The following is a 26,966-nucleotide window of genomic DNA, read 5'->3' as shown; positions in this document are numbered from 1 at the left end:
AATTGCAGGTTTGGTGAAAGATGTTATTACAAACATCCTAAGATATGTCACAATTATGAGATCTATGGCAAATGTGCATATCTAGATGGCTATGAAGAGGAATGCAGAGATCTACATCCAAAAATATGTAGAAACTGGAAAGAAGGAAATGGATGTAGGTTTAATAAGAAATGTAGGTACATGCATCCTGTAGCCATGAAAGACCAAAATCAAAATCAAAAAAATAAAATACATATAAAAAACCAAGGAAAAAATGAAACAAATAAAGAAAAGAACAAAGATCATGTGATGAAGGCAAAAAGCAAGCCAACAACACATTATGAAAAGTCAGCACCACGATATGAGCCATCAGCACCTAGATATAGCACAAGGAACAAGCAATGTATCTATGATGCAAGGGGATGGTGCAGATATGGAGATAAGTGCAGGTTTATGCACAAAGTGAATAAATATGAAGCTGGAAGAACAAATATAATGGAAAAGTTGGATTTTTAATGTACGAATTTCTGGAAATGAAAAAAGATCAACATATCAGAACAGGAAAGAGACATGGGAAAATCCTTATTATTACCCATATTAGATAATGGAGATAATATGCAAACAATCATAGTGATGAACGCGCAGGGTCTAGTTTCGAGTAACTCAAAAAAGAAAGATAGAGTTCTTAGAAGAACTAACCCAAAATGAAAAAATAGAAATATTGAATATAAGTGAAACCTGGTATTCCCAAGAGACTGGTAATGATGACCAGATAAAGGGTTTCCAAACTTATAGATCAGATAGAAAAAATAGAAATCAAAGGGGAACCGCGATATATGGGAGAGATGCCAATCAAGGAAAAATCTGTGAGAAATATAGTAACACAGAATGTGAATTAATAGCGGTAGAATTTGAATCTGAAAAATTAGTGAACATTGTAATATATAGACCCCTAATACTAAAGAGTTTGACATAATAATTGAAAAACTGGATGAAATATGTAGAAATCACAAGGACTGGACTATACTCCTAACCGGAGACTTTAACTTTCCTTTTGTAGAATGGAAAGAACGAATAGGAGACTGTGGTTGTATTTATACATATAAAAAGAGAGCAATAGTAGTGCAGAAGATAAGAGGCAATTTGAAAAGCTATTAGATATGCTACTAGAACATAACATTCAGCAAATAAATCACCTACCAACAAGAAAGGATAATATTTTAGACCTAGTATTTGTGAATGAGGTGAACTATGTTAAAGAAATAATAGTATATAATACGAGTATTTCGGACCATAATGTCATAAATTAACAGTCCGTTCCAGAACATACGAAAACAAAGAAAAGCAAGAGACGAAAAAATGGGAAGGATATGGAAAATACAATTTTTATAGTAAGAATATAAATTGGTCAAAAATAAATGAAGAATTAAACAAAGAATGGGAAAACATATTTGTAAGTGATGATATACAGGTAAATACCGATATATTATATAAAATATTAGAGGAAATAGTGGAAAAATATATACCGAAGAAAAAAGTAAGCATCAGTCACGAATTCCAAGAGACAGAAGGATCTTGTTCCAGAAAATTAGAAAGTGGAAAAAAGCTCTTGCAAAAGAAAAGAATGCATGGAAAGTGATGGAACTAAAAAGTAAGATAGAAAATGCAGAACAAAAGATTATACAATCAAAAGAAAATGAAAAATGGAACCTAGAAGAAATGACACTACAAAATATTAAGCAAAACCCTAAAATTTTTTTATTCATATGCAAAAAGATGAATAAAATAAGAGTAGAAATAGGCCCTCTAAGAATTGAAGGGCGATTAACGAATGAAAAAAGGAAATATGTAACATATTAGCAGAAAGATATAAGAGTGAATTTACACCTAGAATTGACAATGAAGATAATGATACAGAAATAAGAGATGAAAATACTGAATACTTATCAGATATAGATATTACAGAAGCCGATATTGTGCAGGCTATTAATGAAATTAAAATGGATCAGCAGCAGGACCAGATGGAGTACCTGCCATATTGTTAAAGAAAGTGGTTCATTCAATCGCAAAGCCGCTAGCAATATTATTAAGGCAAAGTATAGATACAGGCAAGATTTATGATGAGCATAAATTAGCATATATTACTCCTACTTTCAAAAGTGGTTCAAGACTAGAGGCAAGTAATTATAGGCCTGTGAGTCTGACATCTCATATTATGAAAGTATATGAAAGGGTAATGAAAAAATATAATGAAACATTTAATGAAAAATAGATTGTTCAATATAGGACAACATGGTTTTGTACCCGGAAAAAGTACACAAACCCAACTGTTAGTCCACCATGAAAGCATATATAAAAATATGATAAATGAAAAAGATACAGATGTGGTTTACCTAGACTTTGCAAAAGCTTTTGACAAGGTAGATCATAATATATTAGCGAAAAAAATTAGAAAACATAACATTGTTGACAAAGTAGGAAGATGGATAAAAGAATTTTTGCAAAATAGAAAACAGATAGTGATTGCAAACGATGAGAAATCAGATGAAGCTACGGTAATATCCGGTGTACCTCAGGGTACGGTGTTAGCTGCATTGCTGTTTGTGATTATGATTGCAGACATAGACAGTAATGTTAAGGACTCAGTAGTAAGAAGTTTCGCAGATGACACAAGAATAAGTAGAGAAATTGCTTGTGATGAAGATAGGAACTCGCTACAAAGAGACCTAAACAAAATATATAAATGGGCAGAGATAAATAGGATGGTATTTAACTCTGATAAATTTGAATCAATGAACTATGGTGATAAAGTAGGAATGCTATATGCATATAAAGGACCTAATAATGAGACAATCACAAACAAGGAAGCAGTTAAAGACCTTGGTGTGATGTTGAATAGGAATATGTTATGCAATGATCAAATAGCAATTCTATTGGCAAAATGCAAAGCAAAAATGGGAATGTTGTTCCGGCACTTCAAAACTAGAAAAGCTGAACACATGATTATGCTTTATAAAACGTACGTACGTAGTCCACTTGAATATTGCAATATAATATGGTACCCACACTACCAAAAGGATATTGCACAAATAGAGAGTGTACAAAGGTCATTTACAGCTAGAATAGAAGAAGTTAAGGACCTTGACTACTGGGAAAGACTACAATTCTTAAATTTATATAGTCTTGAAAGGAGAAGAGAACGATACATGGTAATTCAAGCATGGAAACAGATAGAAGGAATTACCGAAAACATCATGGAACTAAAATTATCAAAAAGAGCAAGCAGAGGTAGATTAATAGTGCCAAAAACTATACCAGGAAAATTAAGGAAAGCACACAGGACATTAATCCACCACGCACCAGCATCGATAATGCAGCGTCTATTCAATGCGCTACCAGCTCATCTGAGGAACATAACAGGAGTGAGCGTAGATGTGTTTAAGAATAAGCTCGACAAATATCTAAGATGCATCCCAGACCATCCAAGACTGGAAGATGCAAAATATACCGGAAGATGCGTTAGCAACTCTCTGGTAGACATCAAAGGTGCCTCACACTGGGGACCTGGGGCAACCTGAACGAATTGTAAGGTCTGTAAGGTAAGGTCTCTCTCTCTCTCGTAGATACATCGTCACATCATCGACTATAATGGCTATTAATCTTACGCCCACTGTATTCCCTGCTTGCTCTCTCTCTCTCTCTCTCTCTCTCTCTCTCTCTCTCTCTCTCTCTCTCTCTCTCTCTCTCTCTCTCTCTCTCTTGTGAATACTACATCATATCATCGACTATAAAGGCTAATTAGTTAACTTACGTCCGCTTCGTTGCGTACAATGCTCTCTCTCTCTCTCTCTCTCTCTCTCTCTCTCTCTCTCTCTCTCTCTCTCTCTCTCATATCATTAACTATAAAGGGAAGTAGTTATGCAGAAACTTCATATTTTGCTTTGGTTAAATATATGAGACTCTCTCTCTCTCTCTCTCTCTCTCTCTCTCTCTCTCTCTCTCTCTCTCTCTCTCTCTCTCTCTCTCTCCCCCCACGTCGTGTTTGTTCATTCAACGCTGTATTACCCAACAAGAACAAAAGATATTTGCATTGTCTTTTAACAGTTTGATATCTGATCAGTTTTTAGTTTTCTGTAAAGAAAACTATTGTGCCGGCTTTGTCTGTCCGTCCGCACTTTTTTCTGTCCGCCCTCAGATCTTAAAAACTGCCGAGGCTAGAGGGCTGCAAATTGGTATGTTGATCATCCACACTCCAATCATCAAACATGCCAGATTGCAGCCCTCTAGCCTCAGTAGTGTTTATTTTATTTAAGGCTAAATTTAGTCATAATCGTGCTTCTGACAACGATATAGGATAGGCCTTGGTTAAAGTTTCTATTTCGGTAGCCTTGATTATACGCTGTACAGAAAACTCGGTTGTGCTGAAGAAACTTTGGCGCGTTTTGTACTTTTTTTTTTTTTTTACAAAATGCTTTGTAATCTGTTGCATAAGAGTCATGCTGATTGAAAAAATATTTCCATTGCAGTTCATTTTAGTAGGTTAGTGATTTTTTTTGTTTCGTATCATTCGTGTATTTGTGGTTTTGCGTCAATTGTGTTGGTGTTATTCTCGTATAGTTCACGTCAACTGTCATTACATGAGAGTGGAGTTGCTTGTCGTAACAGTCCATTGTTAATGGAAATATTGGTATTTATAGTTATTTTTTCCACCTATTCACGTAGGTTGAATGACTTCTCAAGAGTAGAATTGCACGTGATAATTTTAGTTCAGTCAATGAATAAAAACAAGGTTTGTTGTTTAGCTGTATTTTTGTTGTGTATTTCCATTATATATTTATTCATTTATTTATTTTTTACTAAATTTATGAGCAGAAAATGTGTATTTTAGGTGTCTGTATGTGGCTTGCTAATATTCCTTCCCATTATAATATGGTTATACTATTTGGAGAGAGAGAGAGAGAGAGAGAGAGAGAGAGAGAGAGAGAGAGAGAGAGAGAGAGAGAGAGAGAGAATGGCTGCAATTTTATTCCAACAATCTTTGTAGGCTGTGGACATTGGTAGTGACTATGAGAGAGAGAGAGAGAGCGATTCATACATATAACTACAGTTAAATATGAAACTCTACACAACTACAGTACAGCTTTTGTAATCGATAATTAGAGAGAGAGAGAGAGAGAGAGAGAGAGAGAGAGAGAGAGAGAGAGAGAGAGATCATCTACGCTACTGAATTCAAGGTTTCAGTAGACGTCCTTACAAAGTATTGAGGTCGAGACGAAGAAAAAATTTTATCGTTGGGTTTTGGTCATTTTTTCTCAAGTTGACCCCCATAGAAAAAGAGAGTAAATAGATCGGAAGAGGAGGTTCTCTCTCTCTCTTTCATATCACATTATCGACTACGAAGGCCTGCAGTTATATAGACGTTTCATATTTAGTTGTGGTTAGATATAAGGTCTGTGAGGTCTCTCTCTCTCTCTCTCTCTCTCTCTCTCTCTCTCTCTCTCTCTCTCTCTCTCTCTCTCTCTCTCTCATCACATTATCGACTTCAAAGGCTGTACAGTAGTTATAAGTTTCATATTTAGTTGTGGTTAGATATATGATTCTCTCTCTCTCACATTATCGACTTCAAAGGCTGTACAGTTTAAGTGCCATATTTGGTTAAATATGTGATTCTCTCTCTCTCTCTCTCTCTCTCTCTCTCTCTCTCTCTCTCTCTCTCTCTCTCTCTCTCTCAGCACTTTATCGACTACAAAGGCTGTAGTTATGTATAAGTGTCATATTTAGCTGTTGTTATATGAGTCTCTCTCTCTCTCTCTCTCTCTCTCTCTCTCTCTCTCTCTCTCTCTCTCTCTCTCTCATTTCCTTCCTCCCCCCTTTCTCTTCCTTTCCTTCTTCCTTCCTTCCTTCCTTCCTTCCTTCCTTCCGCATTTGTGTATCCGGAAACATCCCTGTAAAGTATTTCACAAAATTTGTACCTGAACGTACCAGGAAAGCTTGATTGGTCGAGTGCTGGGTACGCCATTATCCATCTTGAGGTCAGGCTGGCAAAATCTGGAATGTCAGTTCCAGTTCGGTTCCTGGAAAAGGACCGGAAGATTATTACGTGGTACAACGTTTGGTACAGGAAATAGGGTACAGTGCTTCCAGTTAATGAGCTGGAATGAATATTGTGGCCCACCTGTTTTGGGGAAGGATTGACAGACGATAATAGAAACAGGTGCACTGTAGGCATTACTTAAGGTTCTTTGCAGCGTGCCTTCGGCCCCTAGCTGCAACCCCTTTCGTTCCTTTTACTGTACCTCCTTTCATATTCTCTTTCTTCCATTTTACTCTCCACCCTCTCCTAACAATTGATTCATAGTGCAACTGCGAGGTTTTCCTCCTGTTACACCTTTTACAGTTATTCCAATTTCAGCGCTGAACGCCTCATAGGTCCTAGTACTTGGTCTTTGGCCTAAATTCTATATTCAATTTAATTCAGAAACACTGGTTTCTTCAGTCTTTCCAAAATTATTCACCGTACTTCATGGCAGTATTTTATTATTTTTAATTGTTAGTACTTCTCCATAGCTAATTGCTATAATTTATTATTATTTAGCACATGCAGAATATCCATATTGTTCTCCATTCTCGCATCCTTTCAAGAAAAAGTTCGAGTCCCCACATTTTTACTTTTGAACTTCATAATGTCACTCATTCTTAATGAGAGAAAGTTCCCGTTTGAAGCTTTGAACTGAGAGGTATAAATCTCTTATCTCTCTTCCTATCTTAGGGGTATTGAGGATGTGTTAACGAGTAATAAAGGTTCATTTGATTCGATCGGAATCGTTTTAAAATTATAATCGCATCAGCAAAATTGAGTTCTTGAATTCGTTACTGTTGGTACGTTTGCCCAAAGTTTTCGTGAACAATTTCCATAGCAAGTTAATTTTGATAATGTTTCTTACCTACGAAGTTATTTTCGAATTACTTTTTGCGAGAGAGAGAGAGAGAGAGAGAGAGAGAGAGAGAGAGAGAGAGAGAGAGAGAGAGAGAGAGAGAGAATGGCCGCAATATTATTCCAGCAATCTTTGTAGGCTGTGGACATAGACAGTGTATTATAAGAGAGAGAGAGAGAGAGAGAGAGAGAGAGAGAAGAGAGAGAGAGAGAGAGAGAGAATGTTCTCAATATTATTCCATCAGTCTTTGTAGGCTGTGGACATAGACAGTATTATAAGAGAGAGAGAGAGAGAGAGAGAGAGAGAGAGAGAGAGAGAGAGAGATTACCCTTACATTCTTCACTGTCAGATTGAATGGGATTCTGTTAGTCGATGTAAAATCGATTGAGAGAGAGAGAGAGAGAGAGAGAGATTACCCTTACATTCTTCACTGTCAGATTGGAATGGGATTCTGTTAGTCGATGTAAAATCGATTGAGAGAGAGAGAGAGAGAGAGAGAGAGAGAGAGAGAGAGAGAAGAGAACAGGAATACCTCTTGGATAATGCTTTCATTCTGTATTGGCAGAAACTCGAGAAACGTTGATTGCTAACACTCGCCTAACCCTTACCATTTAAGTAGCAAAAGAAAAAAAAAATAGAAAAAAAACACCCTGACCTCTTTGGCAAGGGTCGTTATCACACCTGTCCATCCTTTGTTTTGTGTGTGTTTTTTTCTTACAAGTTTTTTGCTTGTTAAAGATGTGGTTTGTGGTGGGACTCATTCTGTCATTTCAAATATATTATTATTGTTTTATTGCTTATGTTTTTGCTAATTCAATCTGTGTAATTCTGAAAGTCATTCTGTAATTTTAGTCATTCTAGGAAAAATTATTATTATTATTATTATTATTATTGCAGGGTGGAATACACAATCAATTATTTTGTCAAGAAATATTGTACTCAGTGTATAGTGTTTGTTTCGACAAAAATCACAGAGATTATACATTTTTTTATATAATTAGACAAAAATCACATGAATTTCACATTGTTTTCAATATATTCTGGCAAAAATTGGACCGTCACATTTTTTTTAATATATTTGGAAAAAAACAACGGGATTTCACATTTTTTTTAATATATTTTGAGAAAAATTAATGCGATTTCACATTGTTTTTAATATATGACAAAAGTCAACGGGATTTCACATTGTTTTTAATATATTTTGACAAAAATTAATGGGCTTTCACATTGTTTTTAATATATGACAAAAATCAACGGGATTTCACATTGTTTTTAATACATTTGGATTTTGTTTTTATTTGGACAAAAATCACAGGGATTTCACATAATTTTTAATATGTTTTAACAAAAATCACTGTGATTTCACATAGCTTTTAATATGTTTTGACAAAAATCACATTGATTTGAAATAATTTTCAATATACTTTGACGAAAATCAACGAGGTTTCTCATTTTATTAATATATTTTGACAAAAAAATCCGTGGAATTTCACATAATTTTTAATATATTGAACAAAAATCACAGGGATTTCAAATAATTTTTGATATATCTTGACGAAAATCAACGGGATTTCACATTGTTTTGAATATATTTGGACGAAAACCACAGAGATTTCAGATGATTTTTGATGTATCTGAACGAAAACCACAGGAATTTCACTGCTCATTGCCATACCAGCAACAGCAATGAGCAACAGCACTACCACGGCAATAAATCATCACCTCAGCTTAAGTAGGTCTAAGTCAGTGGTAATCAGTGGTAACTGTGACTCGTAACTCACAGCTGGCACCAGGTCAAGATTCACCCCGCCCCCCGCCCCCCGCCCCATGCACTCGATGACGTAACATTTTAGCAATAAAAACCCCAAATAAAAATCTGTTTAATCAAGAATATTGCCTTAATCAGGAAACTTGTCATCTACTTTGATTGAAGTTGTCATTTCTAATTGGGTTTATCGAGAACGAATTTCCGAAGGCTACAATTACAGGCAATATCTGATCGTGACGTAATGTCTCGTTCAGTCGGATTAGCTTTGGGCGGCGAGAAAGCGTTTCCGTGCCATGGTCACTCCTTGTTGCGCAGTGGGAAACAGATTTAAAAGGTTTTCTTTGTTATTTTGTGAAAGGTTTTGTCGAGTTTTATTCCCGTTGTGGTTTCATGTGTGTGGTTGGGCAGTCATGGTTTCTGTATTGTCTTGTGTTTAAATTTTTGTATATGTATAAATTATGTTATATTTATTTATATATATAATTTTAGATATAATTATATATATATATATATATATATATATATATATATATATATACCTCGATGGCTTTTTGGTTGTTGATATATAATTCGTATCAATATGTATTGATTTTTGCCAGTTCGTATAAATATGTATTGATTTTTGCCAATTCGTATCAATATGTATTGATTTTTGCCAATTCGTATCAGGATGCATTGATTTCTGCTAATTCTTGCTAATATGTATTGATTTCTGCCATTTTTTATTAATATGTATTGATTTCTGCCAATTCGTATCAATATGCATTGATTTCTGCCAATTCGTATTATTGATTTCTGCCAAATCGTATCAATATGAATTGATTTCTGCCAATTCGTGTTAAAATGCATTGATTTTTGCCAAATCATATCAGTATGCATTCATTTCTGCCAATCGTATCAGTATGTATTGATTTCTGCCAAATCGTATCAGTATGTATTGATTTCTGCCAATACTTATTAATATGCATTGATTTCTGCCAATTCTTATCAATATGTATTGATTTCTGCCAATTCGTGTTAAAATGTATTGATTTTTGCCAAATCGTATCAATATGTATTGATTTTTACCGGTTCGTTTCAATGTGTATTTTTTTCTACCAGTTTGTGTCGATATGAATTGATTTCTGCCAATTCTTGCTAACATGTATCGATTTCTGCCAATTCGCTTCAGTGTGTATTGATTTCTGCCAAATCATGTTAATATGTATTGATTCTGCCGATTCGTATCAGTTCGTATTGATTTCAGCCAATTCGTATCAAGATGTACTGATTTCTGCCAATTCGTGTCAACATGTATTTTTTTCCTACCAATTCTTATTAATATGTATTGATTTCTGCCGGTTCGCATCGATATGCATTGATTTCTGCCAATTCGTATCAGTGTGTATTGACTTCTGCCAAGTGAAGTCTGGTTCAAGGCAAACTGATCGACGCGTGCATATCCCTAATTGAGAAACTGGTCTCTTTTGAAATTTATCAGCTCTTATTTGTATATATTTGCTACAGTAGGCTGGGTAAAAGCGGTCTCCCTTGGCAGCCAGGGGCGCCTGCCTACCGGTATATGTGGACGCTTGCGAGAGTGATCATTTATCGTGGAAGTCTTCAGGTTAGGTTTTTTGACGGTTCTGCTCCCCATTTGTGGGTGTGAGTGTGTGTGTGGGTTTGGAGGAGGGGCGTGGGGGTAAGAGAGAGAGAGAGAGAGAGAGAGAGAGAGAGAGAGAGAGAGAGAGAGAGAGAGAGAGAGAGAAGGACAGATAGTTAGATAGATAGACAGATAGGCAGAAAGACAGACAAACAGAGTCTGAGTGTGTCTGTGTGTGTGTTTGTATGAGAGAGAGAGAGAGAGAGAGAGACAGAGACAGAGACAAAGACAGGTAGTCAGATAGACAGACAGACAGAGTCTGAGTGCGTGTGTGTGTGTGTGTGTGTATGAGAGAGAGAGAGAGAGAGAGAGAGAGGTTCAGTGTGTGTGTGTTTGAAAGAGAGGGAGTTTAAGTGTGTTTGGGAGAGAGACAGGCAGACAGAGATAGACTTTGAGTGTAATGGTTTGTGTGTGTGTGTGTGTGTGTGTGTGTGTGTTTTGGAATGGAGGGGTGGGCATGGTGGGGAAGGGCATTTATTGAATTAGGAGCAGTTTCGAAGTGGGGGAGAACTATTCTCTGAAATTCATTCATATATAAAACAATTGTCATTTTTGTGACGAATCTCTGGCAAGGCGTAATTAAGAATCTCGCTCACCTGGAACAAAATAAAAATTGCTGACGAAAATTGTACGAATTTTAATCAAGTTTTTTTTTTTTATTATTTTCAAGGTAAACAAATTTTAATCTATACAAAACACATCTTGACAACGTATTCAGTGACAACGTCTTTTTTCTCCAAGTTAACTGGAAGAGAAGGCTAACTTCTCATATTCACAGCAGTATTATTGTTACGTAGAAGAACGAGGTATCAGTATTGTTACTAGGGCCTACAAGATTTTTAGTTTTCTGTAAAAGAAAATTATTATGCCGGCTTTGTCTGTCCGTCCGCACTTTTTCTGTCCGCCCTCAGATCTTAAAAACTACTGAGGCTAGAGGGCTGAAAATTGGTATGCTGATCATCCACCCTCCAGTCATCAGATATACCAAATTGCAGCCCTCTAGCCTCTGTATTTTTTATGTTATTTAAGGTTAAAGTTAGCCTTAATCGTGCTTCTGGCAACGACATAGGACAGGCCACCACCGGGCCGTGGTTAAAGTTTCATGGACCGCGGCTCATACAGCATTATACCGAGACCACCGAAAGACAGTTCTATTTTCAGTGGCTCTGATTATATGATGACAGAAAACTCAATTTCGCCGAAGAAACTTGTACTTGTTTTTTTATGTATTGGCTATTTGCAAAGTATATTTTTCTGTACTTCCTCCTACGTCGATGTTCTGGAATGTTATTTTTTCCCTAAACAACGGTCAATACTGTTTCTCTCGCTCAGAGGGTGTGTGTGTTTTTTTTTAACACGACTCACTCTGTTGCAGTTTATCGCACTAAAGTTATTTTTCACAATCATTTATTAGATGATGCAACGGAATAGATTCACAGTCATTGTAAACTTTTATTACAACATTGAATTCTGTAATTATGATCGAAATTAAGATAAGAAATATACAGTTTGGTAAAGTACGCCCTCTTTTAAATCATGCATTAATAAGAAATATATAGCTTGGTAAAGTACGCCTTCGTTTAAATCATACATTAATAAGTCCTAACTTATCCAATAATTATAGATTATTACTTTTTCCATGTTTTTTTCAGATTTCGGTTACAAATTTTTGTTTTTTAAAGCACTAAAATTTTGGAACAGCCGTTGGTCGGCTACCATGTCAGATAACTACCTAAGGCGGTGTTGAAATTTCCTGTAGAATTTTATATTCATTTTTTTTACTCCATTTGGTTATTATTATTATTATTATTATTATTATTATTATTATTAGTAGTAGTAGTAGTAGTAGTAGTAGTAGTAGTAGTAGTAGTAGTAGTAGTAGTAGTAGTAGTAGGAATAGATAGATAGTACCATTTTGTTCGTAAGTACAATACTGCCTTATAATGGAAGACTGCAGTATCTGCAAAAATACAAACTGAGAAAAATGGTAGATATTGCAGTTCTTCCTTGCCTTACAACTGAGTTTTCAGATACTGCAAATGTGACCCCATAAATGTAAAGCACTGTAGAATTATTCTTAAACTGCAGTGACTTGCATATTAGTATTTCACGAGCCCAGTAGGTGGCATATCTCAATTTCGAAAATTTTGCAGTCTTCCATTTTAGGGCAGAATAGTCAGTAGGCTCCGTGGTCTTAACTGCTCTCAATTTCAACATTGCGTTTATAAGTAGTTTTATTCACGTTAAACTTTACGTGGAGGTTAAAACGGCATTGTCTTTCTCGCTCAAGGCTATTCAAAGGTCATTTCCGTGACCAATAACAGTTAACCCTTTGTGCATTCGACAAACACTTCCAACTATAACCGTTAAAATCGTTCTCCTTTGGAGAGTTAGTCCGTTGCTTAATTGCCCCGAACGTGATCTGAGGGCATTTTTAGAGGACGTTCAAAGGGTATTTTTTTCTTTTTTGAGGGCGGGCAAAGGGGTAATTCCTGTTGTTGAGGGTCCTGCGTTTTCCTAAATTCACGGAAAGAATCTGGTTTTGATGTAGGTTATTTAGTAATACTGGAATATATATATATATATATATATATATATATATATATATATATATATATATATGTATGTATGTATTTATGTATGTACATATATATATGATAGAGAAAAAATGAAAGAATTTTAATGTTACCTTAGAGATAGCCAGAGGCATGCCTCTTATAGCTAGAATATTATAAGATTCTGGAGGAAAGGAAGTAGTTGGTAAAGTTCCCAAGCCCGGACAAAGAAAAAAATTTTCGAACTGATTTCCACTGAGGATATGTGGAGATTGGAGAAAGAAACTCCCCTTTAGTTATTTAGTTAAAAGGAGCATTGGTTTACATAGCACCTGTAGAAAGAGACAGCAAGGACGCTTATCAGTGGAGAGAGAGAGAGAGAGAGAGAGAGAGAGAGAGAGAGAGAGAGAGAGAGAGAGAGAGAGAGAGAGAGAGAGATTTCAGATATTAAAGCGGAATTTGGGTATGAATATTTTCCATGTAATACTTAGATGACTAAAATATTTTTTTGAGAACAGATTCGAACTAAATAATATCTCCAAGAGTAGTTTGAAGTAACTTAGAAACCCATAGTGTTGGTAGAGTAAGGCGTTTGATTTAAATGAAAATAAAATTGAATTGAAACAGGACCAATACAAAATCAATTTCTTAAGATTTGCTTTCCAGTAATGATCCCAGTTCGGTGATTTTTTTTCTTTTACTTGTCTGTTATGAGAAACATGCCCTCTCTCTCTCTCTCTCTCTCTCTCTCTCTCTCTCTCTCTCTCTCTCTCTCTCTCTCTCTCTCTTCCTATGTGCAACGATACAAAAGACCATTTATTCTCGATTTTTTCATGAAATACATTTTACTTTAGTACTCGATATTCCTATCTCTCTCTCTCTCTCTCTCTCTCTCTCTCTCTCTCTCTCTCTCTCTCTCTCTCTCTCTCTCTCTCATTATAAATTAATATTTTTTCATAAATATTTGACGCAAGCACCCAAACTTGAATCTCCCAGTTTCTTGTCTAGAAACTCCAGTGCTTCTCACACTGGGCCCGAGAGCCAAAAGTGCCCCAAACATTGTTTTTTACACATCATGAAGAAACCTGACGGTTTCCCCTCGGGGAAAATACCATTCTCTGTGCCCGCGTGAAAACAGGATACAGTAGAATTCAGGATAAGAAACCGGGATTGCGAGACCAATGACGGATGAGGGAAGAAGAAGAAGAAGAAGAATAATGAGGAGGAGGAGGAGGAGGAATAATAATTCATGATAAGAAACTGGGATGGCGAGACCAATGACGGGTGAGGGAAGAAGAAGGAGGAAGAGGAGGAGGAGGAATTCATGATAAGAAACTGGGATGGCGAGACCAGTGACGGATGAGGGAAGAAGAAGAAGAAGAAGAAGAAGAAGAAGAAGGAGGAGGAGGAGGAATAATTCATGATAAGAAACTGGGATGGCGAGACCAATGACGGAAGAAGAAGAAGAAGAAGAAGAAGAAGAAGAAGAAGAAGAAGAAGAAGAAGGAGGAGGAGGAGGAGGAGGAGGAGGAGGAGGAGGAGGAGGAGGAGGAGGAGGAGGAGGAGGAGGAGGAGGAGGAGGAGGAGGAGGAGGAGGAGGAGGAGGAATAATTCACGATAAGAAACCGGGATTGCGAGACCAGTGACGAATGAGTGAAGAAGAAGAAGAAGAAAAAGAAGAAGAAAGGAGAGAAGAAGAAGAAGAGGAAAAGAGGCGGAGGAGGAATTCATGGTAAGAAACCGGGATTGCGAGATCAATGACGGACGAGGGAAGAAGAAGAAGAAGAAGAAGAAGAAGAAGAAGAAGAAGAAGAAGAAGAAGAAGAAGAAGAAGAAGAAGAGAGGAGGAGAAGGAGAATACAGTAGAATTCATGATAACCGGGATTGCGAGACCAATGACGGACGAGAGAAGAAGAAGAAGAAGAAGAAGAAGAAGAAGAAGAAGGAGGAGGAGGAGGAGGAGGAGGAGGAGGAGGAGGAGGAGGAGGAGGAGGAGGAGGAGGAGGAGGAGGAGGAGGAGGAGGAGGAGGAGGAGTCACGTTATATAAAAGTCCACCGGACGCCTCGCCTACGCCCAACAACAGGGTTTGGAAATGAAAATAAGTAAATGAGGCTAATTTCTTTTACTTACTTGCACCCCCAAGGTAATGAGTGAGCGGTTACTTTGTCGTCCCAGAGATGACGCTTTGTTGTTGAGCTGCCTTTTGTTGCGACGTGAGAGGTTTATTTTGTTGTTTGAATCTCCCTTTGTTGCAACGTAAGGGGTTTACTTTTGTTGTTTACCCTTTGTTGCGAGGTAGAGATTTTCTGTGTTGTTTTACTTCGCTTGCTTGCAAAGTAGACATTTTGTTGTTTTACTACAGTTTTGTTGTGACGTGAGATTTGCCTTGTTGTTTTACTGTCGTTTGTTTGCAACGTAGAGATTTCCTTTGTTGTTTACCCGTTGTTGCAACGTACAGCTTTGCTTTGTTGTTTCACTGCGCTTAATTGCAAAGTAGACATGTGTACTTTTGTTGCAACAACGTAGAGATTTACCTTGTTGTTTTGCTACCATTTGTTGCAACACAGAGACCTCCCTCGTTGTTTTACTGCCCTTTGTTGTTGCATATTCGATCTGTTGTTTGTCCTTTATTTGGGAGGCCCTGTGATGTGGCTGGATCGTGTCCCGTACGTGATCTGGTTTCGTCATGATTCTTGTTTCTCCCGCCAGACCTTGACCTTGAAAACCAGGGCATTTTTTTTTTTTTTTTTTTTTACTTTGAAGGTTCGAGGTGGACCGCGCTATAGCCCCTTGGGAGAGAGAGAGAGAGAGAGAGAGAGAGAGAGAGAGAGAGAGAGAGAGAGAGAGAGAATATGGATTGCTGGTGTTTTTTTTCTTTTTTCCTGACGAAGTTCTCAAGTTGATTTCTAGTGTATTTCCTTTAGTCCATTGGTTTCATTTTTATTGATATATTACTTGTGAATTTTCTTTGAATAATTAATAATAATAATAATAATAATAATAATAATAATAATAATAATAATAATTATTATTATTATTATTATTATTATTATTATTATTATTATTATTATTATTATTATTATTATTATTATACAGCATGAGAAGGTTGAAATAAATTTAGAGCATTACCAAATTTGACAAAAAACAGTAAAGCCTAATTTACAATTTTTTTTTTGCAACAAAACAAAACTGTAGAATAATTTGCAATGCAAGTATTTAAGTACATATTTGCATATAAAAAACACAAGCAATAAAATCACTGTATCCGGTAGGGGGTTAGTGCCGTCAGTGCACCTCATGCGGTGCACTGTAGGCATTACTTAAGTGTCTTTGGCCCCTAGCTGCAACCCCTTTCGTTCCTTTTACTGTACCTCCTTTCATGTTCTCTCTTCCATCTTACTTTCCACCCTCTCCTAACAATTGATTCATAGTGCAACTGCTTTGAGGTTTTCCTCCTGTTACGCCTTTCAAACCTTTTACTGTCAATTCCCGCGTCAGCGCTGAATGACCTCATTGGTCGCAGTGATTGGCCTTTGGCCTAAATTCTATATTCAATTCAATTCAATCACTCTAGAAATATACCTGAAAAAAAAATTAGTGTCATTTTATGGTGTCGTGCAAAGCAACAAAACCACTCTAGAAATATACCTGCAATATTGAATGTTCCTTTCTGGTGTCCTGCAAATGGAAGATGAACTAGATCTCTCCCGTTCGCAGGACCGCCTCTCTCGTTTTTGTCGACGAGGTATTTCGGAGAGGCCGGTTTGTACCTGCGCAGTAAATGAGGATCAAGGACAACCGAAATCTCCGTTCTGTCGGGGTTTTTTTTTTTGGGGTGTGACTCTCAAGCCGGGCAACACGCCGGATCAAGGTCGTGTTGTGGGAGGGGTCAGGTTCCCTATATATATATATATATATATATATATATATATATATATATATATATATATATATATATATATATATATATATATCTTGTGTGTATGCATGTATGTATGTATGCATAACACACTTGGTATGTAAGCAGCTTACCCCACCTACTGTTTAAATCTTAAGTAATCTATTACATAATCAGTTTTTCTTGAGGGCTTGCCGGGAAACAGGAATGCTGTACCTTTAAGCTCTGCCCACCCTCTCCAAAGTGAAACAAAAAAGGGCGTTTGGTGAAAACTGCGATAAAAGCGAAACCTAGTGAAATAATATAAAGCGTAAGATGAAGGGTTAGGTAAAAGGTGGGTTTTTTAAAAAATGAATTATGAAGCTTTGAGGTGGTCGTGTCATATGGTGAGAATGGGAGACTTTCATTAGGTTTTTATCGTATTCGCACCAAAATTATTATTAGAATAGATGAAAGAAGTATAGTATCCATTCAGTATATATATATATATATATATATATATATATATATATATATATATATATATATATATATATATATATAATATATATTATATATTATATATATTATATATTATTATATTATATATTATTATATATATACATATGTGTATTACTGTACTGCTCTGTATAAGAATAAAAAAAATGTAAAATAATAAAAACAATATATACCAAAAGTTGAGCCAGGGCTTGCTATTTTATAAAGTTCTTATTCTTCAGTTGGGTAGGAACTCGTTCGTTGCAACACGGGTGCTAATTTCGCTTCCTCCATCCCGCTGGTATTCTTAGCCAGCCGAATTATTTCCCTGTCACGGCGCAACCTAAATTCCTCACAGAGAAATGTGGTAATTCCCTTTCATATCTGTATGCTTCTTGATCGAGAGCTCTGCTCATATTCTCCGGTTGTGTTCCACATAGGAAAATGAAAGGTGGAAGTGGTTGAAATGTGCCCAACAGTTTCGTCCGCCAATTGACCCTTTCTTGAAGCTTTTATTAAGGAAAGAAAATATTTTTTACAGTGCTTGTAGCCAATGAACCTATTCTTGCAGTTTTTATTAAGGAAAGAAAGCATTTTAGAGCGAAACATTTTTACAGTGAAAACATTTTGATTAGCCAAGGAACCTCTTCTTGCAGCTTTTTTGAAGCATTTTTATTATGAACTCTTTTTGAAAAAGAAAAAAGAACATTTTTAGCAATTTATTTAGCCAATGGACCTCTTCTTGCAGCTTTTATTAAGGGAAGAAAACATTTTTAACAATTTATTTAGCCAATGGACCTCTTCTTGAGCGTTTGTTAAGGAAAGAAAACAATTTTACAATGCTTGTAGTCAGTGGACTTCTTCTTGAAGCTTTTAGTGGAAATAAAACATTTTTAACAATTTATTTAGCCAGTGGACCTCTTATTGCAGCTTTTATTAAGGAAACAAAACATTTTGACAATGCGTGTAGCCAATGGATCTCTTCTTGCAGCCTTCATTAAGGAAAGAAAACATTTTTAACAATTTATTTAGCCAGTGGACCTCCTCTTGGAGCGTTTTCTGTACAGCGCATAATCAAGGCCACCGAAAATAGATCTTATCTTGTGGTGGCCCGTGTTGTTGCGTTGCCAGAAGCACGATTATGGCTAAATTTAACCTTAAGTAAAATAAAAACTACTGGGGCTAGAGGGCTTCAATTTGGTATGTTTGATGATTGGAGGGTGGACGATCAACCTACCAATTTGCAGCCCTCTAGCCTCAGTGGTTTTTAAGATCTGAGGGCGGACAGAAAAAGTGCGGACGGACAGGCAAGGCTGGTACAATAGTTTTCTTTTTAGAAAACTTAAAAAGTAAAATAAAATCAAAATAGTAGTTGAACAATTGAAAACTACCAAATATCAAGAGGTAATATGTGTACTTCAAAGAGCATAACACTAAGTACAAATTAACAAACGTATATTGTGTGATAGATAATGGATAGCATGTTATTATTTCTGTACGTATATTCTTTATTTCCGTTTCGTTATTAATCATTCTTCTTGCATAATTATGGTTTGAATTTTATTTACATTTTTTTTTTTTTTTTTTTGTCGACTGCACTGACGCGTTTTTCAGTACCAGAATTGCTTGGAGTGCATTAAACTGTGTTTTTATCCTTCAGCCAAGAACGATGTTTTTGGTATCTCTCTCTCTCTCTCTCTCTCTCTCTGTGGTGTCTTTGATCAAGCCTTTCTTCTTTTCAGTGTTTTTTTTTTATCCTATTTTACAATTAGCTCTCTCTCTCTCTCTCTCTCTCTCTCTCTCTCTCTCTCTCTCTCTCTCTCTCTCTCTCTCTCTCTCACAATATTAACGCCTTGTTTTGTGGCTCTCCCATATTCCTTTGACTCTCTCTCTCTCTCTCTCTCTCTCTCTCTCTCTCTCTCTCTCTCTCCACAATATTAACGCCTTGTTTTGTGGCTCTCCTATATTCCTTTGACTCTCTCTCTCTCTCTCTCTCTCTCTCTCTCTCTCTCTCTCTCTCTCTCTCTCTCTCTCTCTCTCTCTCTCTCTTTCCACAATACTAACGCCTTGTTTTGTAGCTATCCCATATTCCTTTCTCTCTCTCTCTCTCTCTCTCTCTCTCTCTCTCTCTCTCTCTCTCTCTCTCTCTCTCTCTCTCTCACAATACTAACGCGTTGTTTTGTAGCTACCCCATATCCCTTTGACACTCTCTCTCTCTCTCTCTCTCTCTCTCTCTCTCTCTCTCTCTCTCTCTCTCTCTCTCTCTCTTTTGGCAAGTCAGGCACTGGGGGTCAATTGAAAGTCACAAAGCATCAGAAAAAAAAAACACAAAAAATGCAAGTAGAAAAAACTTAATGTCATATAACCTCAAAAGGACAAAATAATGATAAATAAAAAATCCTTTGAAGTTGATAAGCTTAGATCTTGTTGCATCTTCTGCATGACGCTTGGCGAAGGTCATATTTGAAAAATATAAATTGATATCAAAGGACAAATAAAAATTATTCGCAATGTGAACGTGTAGTTTTGTGGGTCTGCCATGCACATATTCTCTCTCTCTCTCTCTCTCTCTCTCTCTCTCTCTCTCTCTCTCTCTCTCTCTCTCTCTCTCTCTCTTCTTCTTTTCGTCTTTGTCGTTAATTCTCAACTTTTGTTTTGTTTGATCAAACTTACTTTACCAACTTTTCATATTTACTATCTAATGTATCTTGTATATTCCTCACAACGTTCGCTGTAACCTCTCTCTCTCTCTCTCTCTCTCTCTCTCTCTCTCTCTCTCTCTCTCTCTCTCTCTCTCTCACACACACACACACACACACACACACACAGAGGTTTCCTTCTAATTCAGTCGTCTTTTATTCTTTTTGTCTATCTCCCTCAGTGCAGTGGTCAGACATTGTTATTTGTCCTGGTCCTTTCAGTTTTTCATTTCAGTTTCCTCTTAATTTTCTTATTCTAGCGCATTTCCCCTTTCCATTCCACCACAGCATTCATAATCGCTTACTGCCTTTGCTGATTCGCGAATCATTTTTTCATGATTCATCCCTGTTTATTCATAATTGCGTATTCCTTGCATACTCATTTCCTCCTCCTTGCATTCATCATCACGAATCTAGACAAGAGGCTTTGGCCCACTACCTGCCCTTGCCCCAAATAGACAAAGGAACCGCCTGTCTACCTGCATCTGGTTGCAGGCTTTATTTCAAGGTCACAGGTAGATGATGATGGCCCGTCTGTGACTCCTGAGAAATTTGGGAGCTTTTATGGAGAGAGAATCACTTTGGCTTCACGAGGATGCTGTTTAATATTTTTTATTTATTCTTGGATGGCGACATGGACAATGTGTTGAATGTTTCAAGTTATGCAGGTTTGTATGTCTCTTTTAGAGAGAGAGAGAGAGAGAGAGAGAGAGAGAGAGAGAGAGAGAGAGAGAAAACGCTTAAAAAAGGGGCTTTTAATTTCTACCTGGAACCTGGGTCCAGACATTTTTACCCTTTGCAGAACTACGAGAGAGAGAGAGAAAGAAAGGCTTGAAATTTCTACCTGGAATCTGTCCATACATTTGTACTTGTTGCTTAAAGTTTTCTAGAGAGAGAGAGAGAGAGAGAAAATTTAAAAATAGCTTAAAATTTCTTCCAGGATTCTGTCCAGAAACTTGTAATCTTTGTATAACACCTGAGAGAGAGAGAGAGAGAGAGAGAGAGAGAGAGAGAGAGAGAATTTAAAACTAGCTTAAAATTTCTTCTAGGAATCTGTCCAGAAACTTGTAATCGTTGTGTAAAATCTTAGAGAGAGAGAGAGATTAAAATAAACCCTAAAATTTCGATGTGGAAACTGTCCATAAACTTTGAACCATTACGCATGAAATCTTGGAGAGAGAGAGAGAGAGAGAGAGAGAGAGAGAGAGAGAGAGAGAGAGAGAGAGAGATTCATAGCCCTTAACCTAACCTTCGGTGTTTGGGCGAACGCTCTCTCTCTCTCTCTCTTCTACATGACCTTCACAAGAATGTGTTAATATGTCTTTAGCGTCTGGTCCAGTCTATGCTAAGCCTCTGATGATGCTCGGGTCAAGGTTCTCTTTCTCTCTCTCTCTCTCTCTCTCTCTCTCTCTCTCTCTCTCTCTCTCTCTCTCTCAGAATGTATGCAAGACGTCAAAATTTATGGTCAGATTCTCGGTAGAAATTTTTAGGGTCTCTCTCTCTCTCTCTCTCTCTCTCTTCTCTCTCTCTCTCTCTCTCTCTCTCTCTCTCTCTCTCTCTGAAGATTTTACGCAACGGGTCAAAATTTATGGAGAGATTCCAGGTAAAAATTATAGGTTTCTATATTCTCTCTCTCTCTCTCTCTCTCTCTCTCTCTCTCTCTCTCTCTCTCTCTCTCTCTCTCTCTGTAAGAACTTTCCCAACTGGTAAAAAATTCTGGGCAGATTCTGGGTTGATGTTATAGGCTCTCTCTCTCTCTCTCTCTCTCTCTCTCTCTCTCTCTCTCTCTTCTTTTATGCAACGGGTAAAAATTTCTATACAAATTTGAGGTCGAAATTTTAGGCATTATCGTGTCCTCTCTCTCTCTCTCTCTCTCTCTCTCTCTCTCTCTCTCTCTCTCTCTCTCTCTCTCTCTCTTTATGCAACGGGTAAAAATTTCTATACATATTTGAGGTCGAAATTTTAGGCATTATCATGTCCTCTCTCTCTCTCTCTCTCTCTCTCTCTCTCTCTCTCTCTCTCTCTCTCTCTCTCTCTCTCTCTCTCTCTCTCTCTCTTTTATGCAACGGGTAAAAATTTCTATACAGATTTGAGGTCGAAATTTTAGGCATTATCGGGTCTCTCTCTCTCTCTCTCTCTCTCTCTCTCTCTCTCTCTCTCTCTCTCTCTCTCTCTCAGAATTTATGCAACGGGTAAAAATTTCTATACAAATTTAAGGTCGAAATTTTAGGCATTATCGGGTCCTCTCTCTCTCTCTCTCTCTCTCTCTCTCTCTCTCTCTCTCTCTCTCTCTCTCTCTCTCTTCGCGGGGCATCAGCATCATCAGCGAGAGAACTCTAGTAAGCTCTACTCTGGGCTACCCTGTCCTTGAGGTGAGTCTTAGGAGATTGTATTTGCTCTAAGTGGGTTAAGGAAAGTTTGTGTGTTTGTGCGTGTATGTTTCTGTTTGTTTGTTTGTTTGTTTGTTTTTTTCTTTGTGTTTGCGTCGCCTGATTCTCAGACCAAGAAGAGATCAGTAAACTATTAAAAGAGAATATAGTTAATTTGGCCTGTAACCCTAAAGCAGTTTTCCGTGTATTTTAATCATTTACTTAAATTTTTCTCTAGTTATTTATTGATTTGTTAATTTATCATTTTTCTTCTGTAGTGGTTGATCCCTTCTTTTTATATTTCCATTTACCTTCAGTTACTTCTGTCAAATGAATTCCATATTCTTTCTTCTTCTCCTTCTTCTTCTTCTTCTTCTTCTTCTTCTTCTTCTTCTTCTTCTTCTTCTTCTTCTTCTTCTTCTTCTTCGTTTAACGTGTTTTTTCCCATTTTTTATATGGGGTAAGCACGGTGCCTTCTTTTGAAGGACTTTGATTTTCAAATTCTTTGGAAGCTGGAATTTCAAGTTAGTGGCCCCTTTGGTGGGCTTGGTCCTTATGAATAGGGTTCAACTTCTGAATAATAATAATAATAATAATAATAATAATAATAATAATAATAATAATAATAATAATAATAATAATAATAATGAACACCACATTCTTTGGGAGCTTGAATTCCAAGTCAGTGGTCCCTTTGATGGGCTTGGTCCTTATGAATAGGGCTCAGCTTCTGAATAATAATAATTATAATAATGATGAATATGACCTAACGCCATTGAAACTGAGTGATGCAATAATAATAATAATAATGATAATGAAAATGACTCAACACCATTGAACCTGAATGAGGGTATACTTGCCCCCATGAATTCCGAATAGAATCCTTGACTGTCTCACCTATTTTCTACTTTCTCTCTTGGAACGGAAATGGCTACTGGAATCATTTCTGTCATTCCATTAACATGTCGTATTTTTGGCGCCGTATCGGGTTCTGATTTTTTCTTCTTCGCCTCTTTTTTTTTTTTTGGGGGAGGGGCAAACAGGTCGACCTTCGTTTGTTTCTGAAACCCGATAGGTGGTATCTCGTGGTACCTCTCCTGTGTTCGCTCCAGCGAGTCAGCATATAAAGGTCACCACGCAAATTTGCAGCTTGCGAGACGTATTGCAAACACTTCGTGAAGTGTGGAATTGTTGGGTTTGTGTGTGTTATGTAACTGATATTCACAGACATTCATTATCCTGTGTATATATATATATATATATATATATATATATATATATATATATATATATATATATATATATATATATATATATATATAATTTTATCAATTTATTAGGTACATATTTTTTGTGTTATTTACTTTTATCAATTTATTAGGTATATCTTTTTTCTGTTACTTTACTCTCTCTCTCTCTCTCTCTCTCTCTCTCTATATATATATATATATATATATATATATATATATATATATATATATATATATGTATATGTATATATGTACTATATATATACATATATATATATATATATATATATATATATATATATATATATATATATATATATATATATATATTATATATATATAGAGAGAGAGAGCAAAGTGCCTTAACCTGAACAAATATGATTCACGACTCAATAAATTCAATTGAATCATTCTTGCCTCGACTTAGAGGTGAAGTATTGAACTTTATTTTTTTTTTTTGATGTACACGCCCTATCGCCAGCATAACTGTATATGGTTGTCTTTACGTATTTCCTAGTTCTTTTTTTTTTTTTTTTTTTTTGGTTTCCGGGATTCCTTGCCCAGTCTGTTATATTTTATATTTTTGGGAAAATTTTATATTTGAGAAATAAAGGATGGTTTTTTTTTCATGTCTTGGTTTTGTTGGAAAATTCCTTCGCTTGTTTGTTCATATATATATATATATATATATATATATATATATATATATATATATATATATATATATATATATATATATATATATATATATATATATATATATATATATTTATTTATTTATTTATATATACTATACATATATATACTGTATATGTATAGATATACATATATATATATATATATATATATATATATATATATATATACTATATATTCACACATACGCACACACATACACAAACTTATATAATATACACACACAATTGGTGCATATGCATGCAATAAGGTTTATCCTCTACAGTAGCTTAAGAAAACATTTTTTTATTTCAGTTCAATTCATTATTCAAATCATTCCTCAATTTTTGCTTAAAGACAGCTTAATTATTATTATTATTATTATTATTATTATTATTATTATTATTATTATTATTATTATTATTATTATCATTATTATTATTAGATTTAAAAACTTCGAATCCATTTCATTTGAGGAAGAGTAAGACTCTTCCCCCTTCCACCCCTCCCCCTCCCAGCAACCTGACCTGAGATGGTCTTCGTACTCGGAAATGGCCCACCGGTGCGCGTTGTGGTTTTTTGGCACCCTGACAAATTTCGTTGGTCGAATTAATGCCACTTCCTTTTGCCCAAATAAGTCGAGGCAGGTGCGTAATGGGTCGTTTTTCCTCGAAAGGCGTTTGTTTTAGCCAAGCAGAAGTTTTCTAATTATGTTTAGATTTTGAGTAAGTCTCGTAATCAGGTGTTGTCCATATTGACAGCTTGAGAGGTTTTGCCTGAATTTAATTATTGGTAATGATAATTATGAATACTAATAACAGATTGAGAAGGAGAATCGGGCGGGTTTTGGAAGCTCTCATTTTATGTATATTTTTAAGATATATTGACACTGACATCACTGTGAAATTCTTCACCAATAATAATAATAATAATAATTATAATAACAATAATAATAATAAAATACTCTTCGCAGCGTGAGTCTTGAAATGGAGAAACAAATCCACAATTATGTATATATACATATATTTAAAGCCCAGTCTGTACAAAAAGCTTTTGGGAAACCGTTCGATTGAAAAGGGGAATCGAATAAGTTCCAGAGAGCTATCTGTACGGATCTATCTTTAAATATATGTACATTTACATAACTATGGATTTGTTCCACCAGTAATAATAATAATAATAATAATAATAATAATAATAATAATAATAATAATAATAATAATAATAATAAAATCCTTTATTTCAGCTCAGGGCCAATATAGAGATAGATAATGTAGAGACGATAGAGTACACAGAATTAAGATAAATGGGATTAAGCAGTTATCGTTATAAATGGCTAAATCCAAACTGTTGCTTAGAATAATAATAATAATAATAATAATAATAATAATAATAATAATAATATAATAACAGGCAGATAAAAAATTTAGGTACGGTTTGCTGAATAGGAAGAATGAACAGAAAATATAATAATAATAATAATAATAATAATAATAATAATAATAATAATAATAATAATAATAATAATAATAATAATAATAATAATAATAGGTGCAACTCCGAACAGATTAGGAAATATTATCAATAATTTCTGTCATTTTCATTTTAAAAGATTATTAAAACGAAAAATATGCACTGAAACCTACTTTGCTTCCTAACTAATTCATCATGTCAACATGCAACCCCTTATGACCACAGACGTTGCAACGCCAGTTTTCGTCAAGTCTAATCAACCAATCTCCCCAGCAATACAAGTCGTGCATTACGGAGCAATTTCAACTCAGGTCGGCTGATTGGAACAAGTTTTTTTTTTTTTTTTGGTACGAGACACGTTTTATACGGACCAACTCAGTCGACCTGACTTGTACAAGTATAGAAGAAGAAAAAAAGTGAATTTCGCAAGCCGCTTCTCTCATGATAACTGGGGTCATGAAATAAATACTGAGAGGTGTATGTCATGAGTCAGTATTTTTTTTTTATTACAGGCATGATGAGTATAAGCGTGGTTTTTTTATATATATATATATAAGCAGGCTTCCCAGGCGTGTGTCAGTTTATGCTTTTAAGAATGTTTTTTTTTTGTGTATGTGTCATGTGTTTGCAGTATGTATATATATATGTATGTGTATGTATGTATGTATGCTAGCATTTGTGTTAGTGTGTGTATGTGGGTATTTACGGGCTGTTCTTGGAGCAAGAGCCCGTGCTTTATTCTAAGCTACACAAGTTCATTAAGTCACTTTCCTGGGTAAAACACAAATGCTAGATTGAATGTGTTTATTCCGAATTGTTATATATATTATATATATATATATATATATATATATATATATATATATATATATATATATATATATATATATATATATATATATATATATATATATATATATATATATATATATATATATATATATATATATATATATATATATATATATATATAATATACAATATAATATATATATATATATATATATTATATGTATATAATATATATATATATATATATATATATATATATATATATATATATATATATACATATACAGTATATGTATATATATATATATATATATATATATATATATATTTATGTACATATAATATATATATATTTATATAATAAAAGGTCGCTCTTCGCCAATAAATTTTTAAAAAATCAGTTTTTCATTTTTGTGGTCTGTATATTTTACAGGTGATGAGAGTAACTGTAAA

General features: G+C 35.3%; 2 protein-coding genes across 4 annotated transcripts in view; both read left to right on the top strand.

Moving 5' to 3' along the window:
• The window catches only part of LOC136836687 (sphingomyelin phosphodiesterase-like), a 134,818-nt gene that overhangs the window by 80,790 nt on the left and 27,062 nt on the right, over positions 1–26,966 (top strand). The gene's annotated exons all lie outside the window — the stretch shown is intronic.
• On the top strand, positions 14,609–14,986 carry LOC136836625 (uncharacterized). The gene has a single exon (XM_067101089.1). The coding sequence runs from the start codon at positions 14,609–14,611 to the stop codon at positions 14,984–14,986; it is 378 nt and encodes a 125-aa protein (XP_066957190.1).

Source organism: Macrobrachium rosenbergii, chromosome 56 (assembly GCF_040412425.1).
Source record: "Macrobrachium rosenbergii isolate ZJJX-2024 chromosome 56, ASM4041242v1, whole genome shotgun sequence".
Taxonomy (NCBI): domain Eukaryota; kingdom Metazoa; phylum Arthropoda; class Malacostraca; order Decapoda; family Palaemonidae; genus Macrobrachium; species Macrobrachium rosenbergii.
Note: the sequence above shows the minus strand (reverse complement) of the source record. Positions and strands in the feature narration are given on the sequence as shown.

Bases quoted from the DNA above. Each gene is read 5' to 3' on its own strand.
- LOC136836625 (XM_067101089.1), top strand. From the start codon at position 14,609: ATGGTAAGAAACCGGGATTGCGAGATCAATGACGGACGAGGGAAGAAG.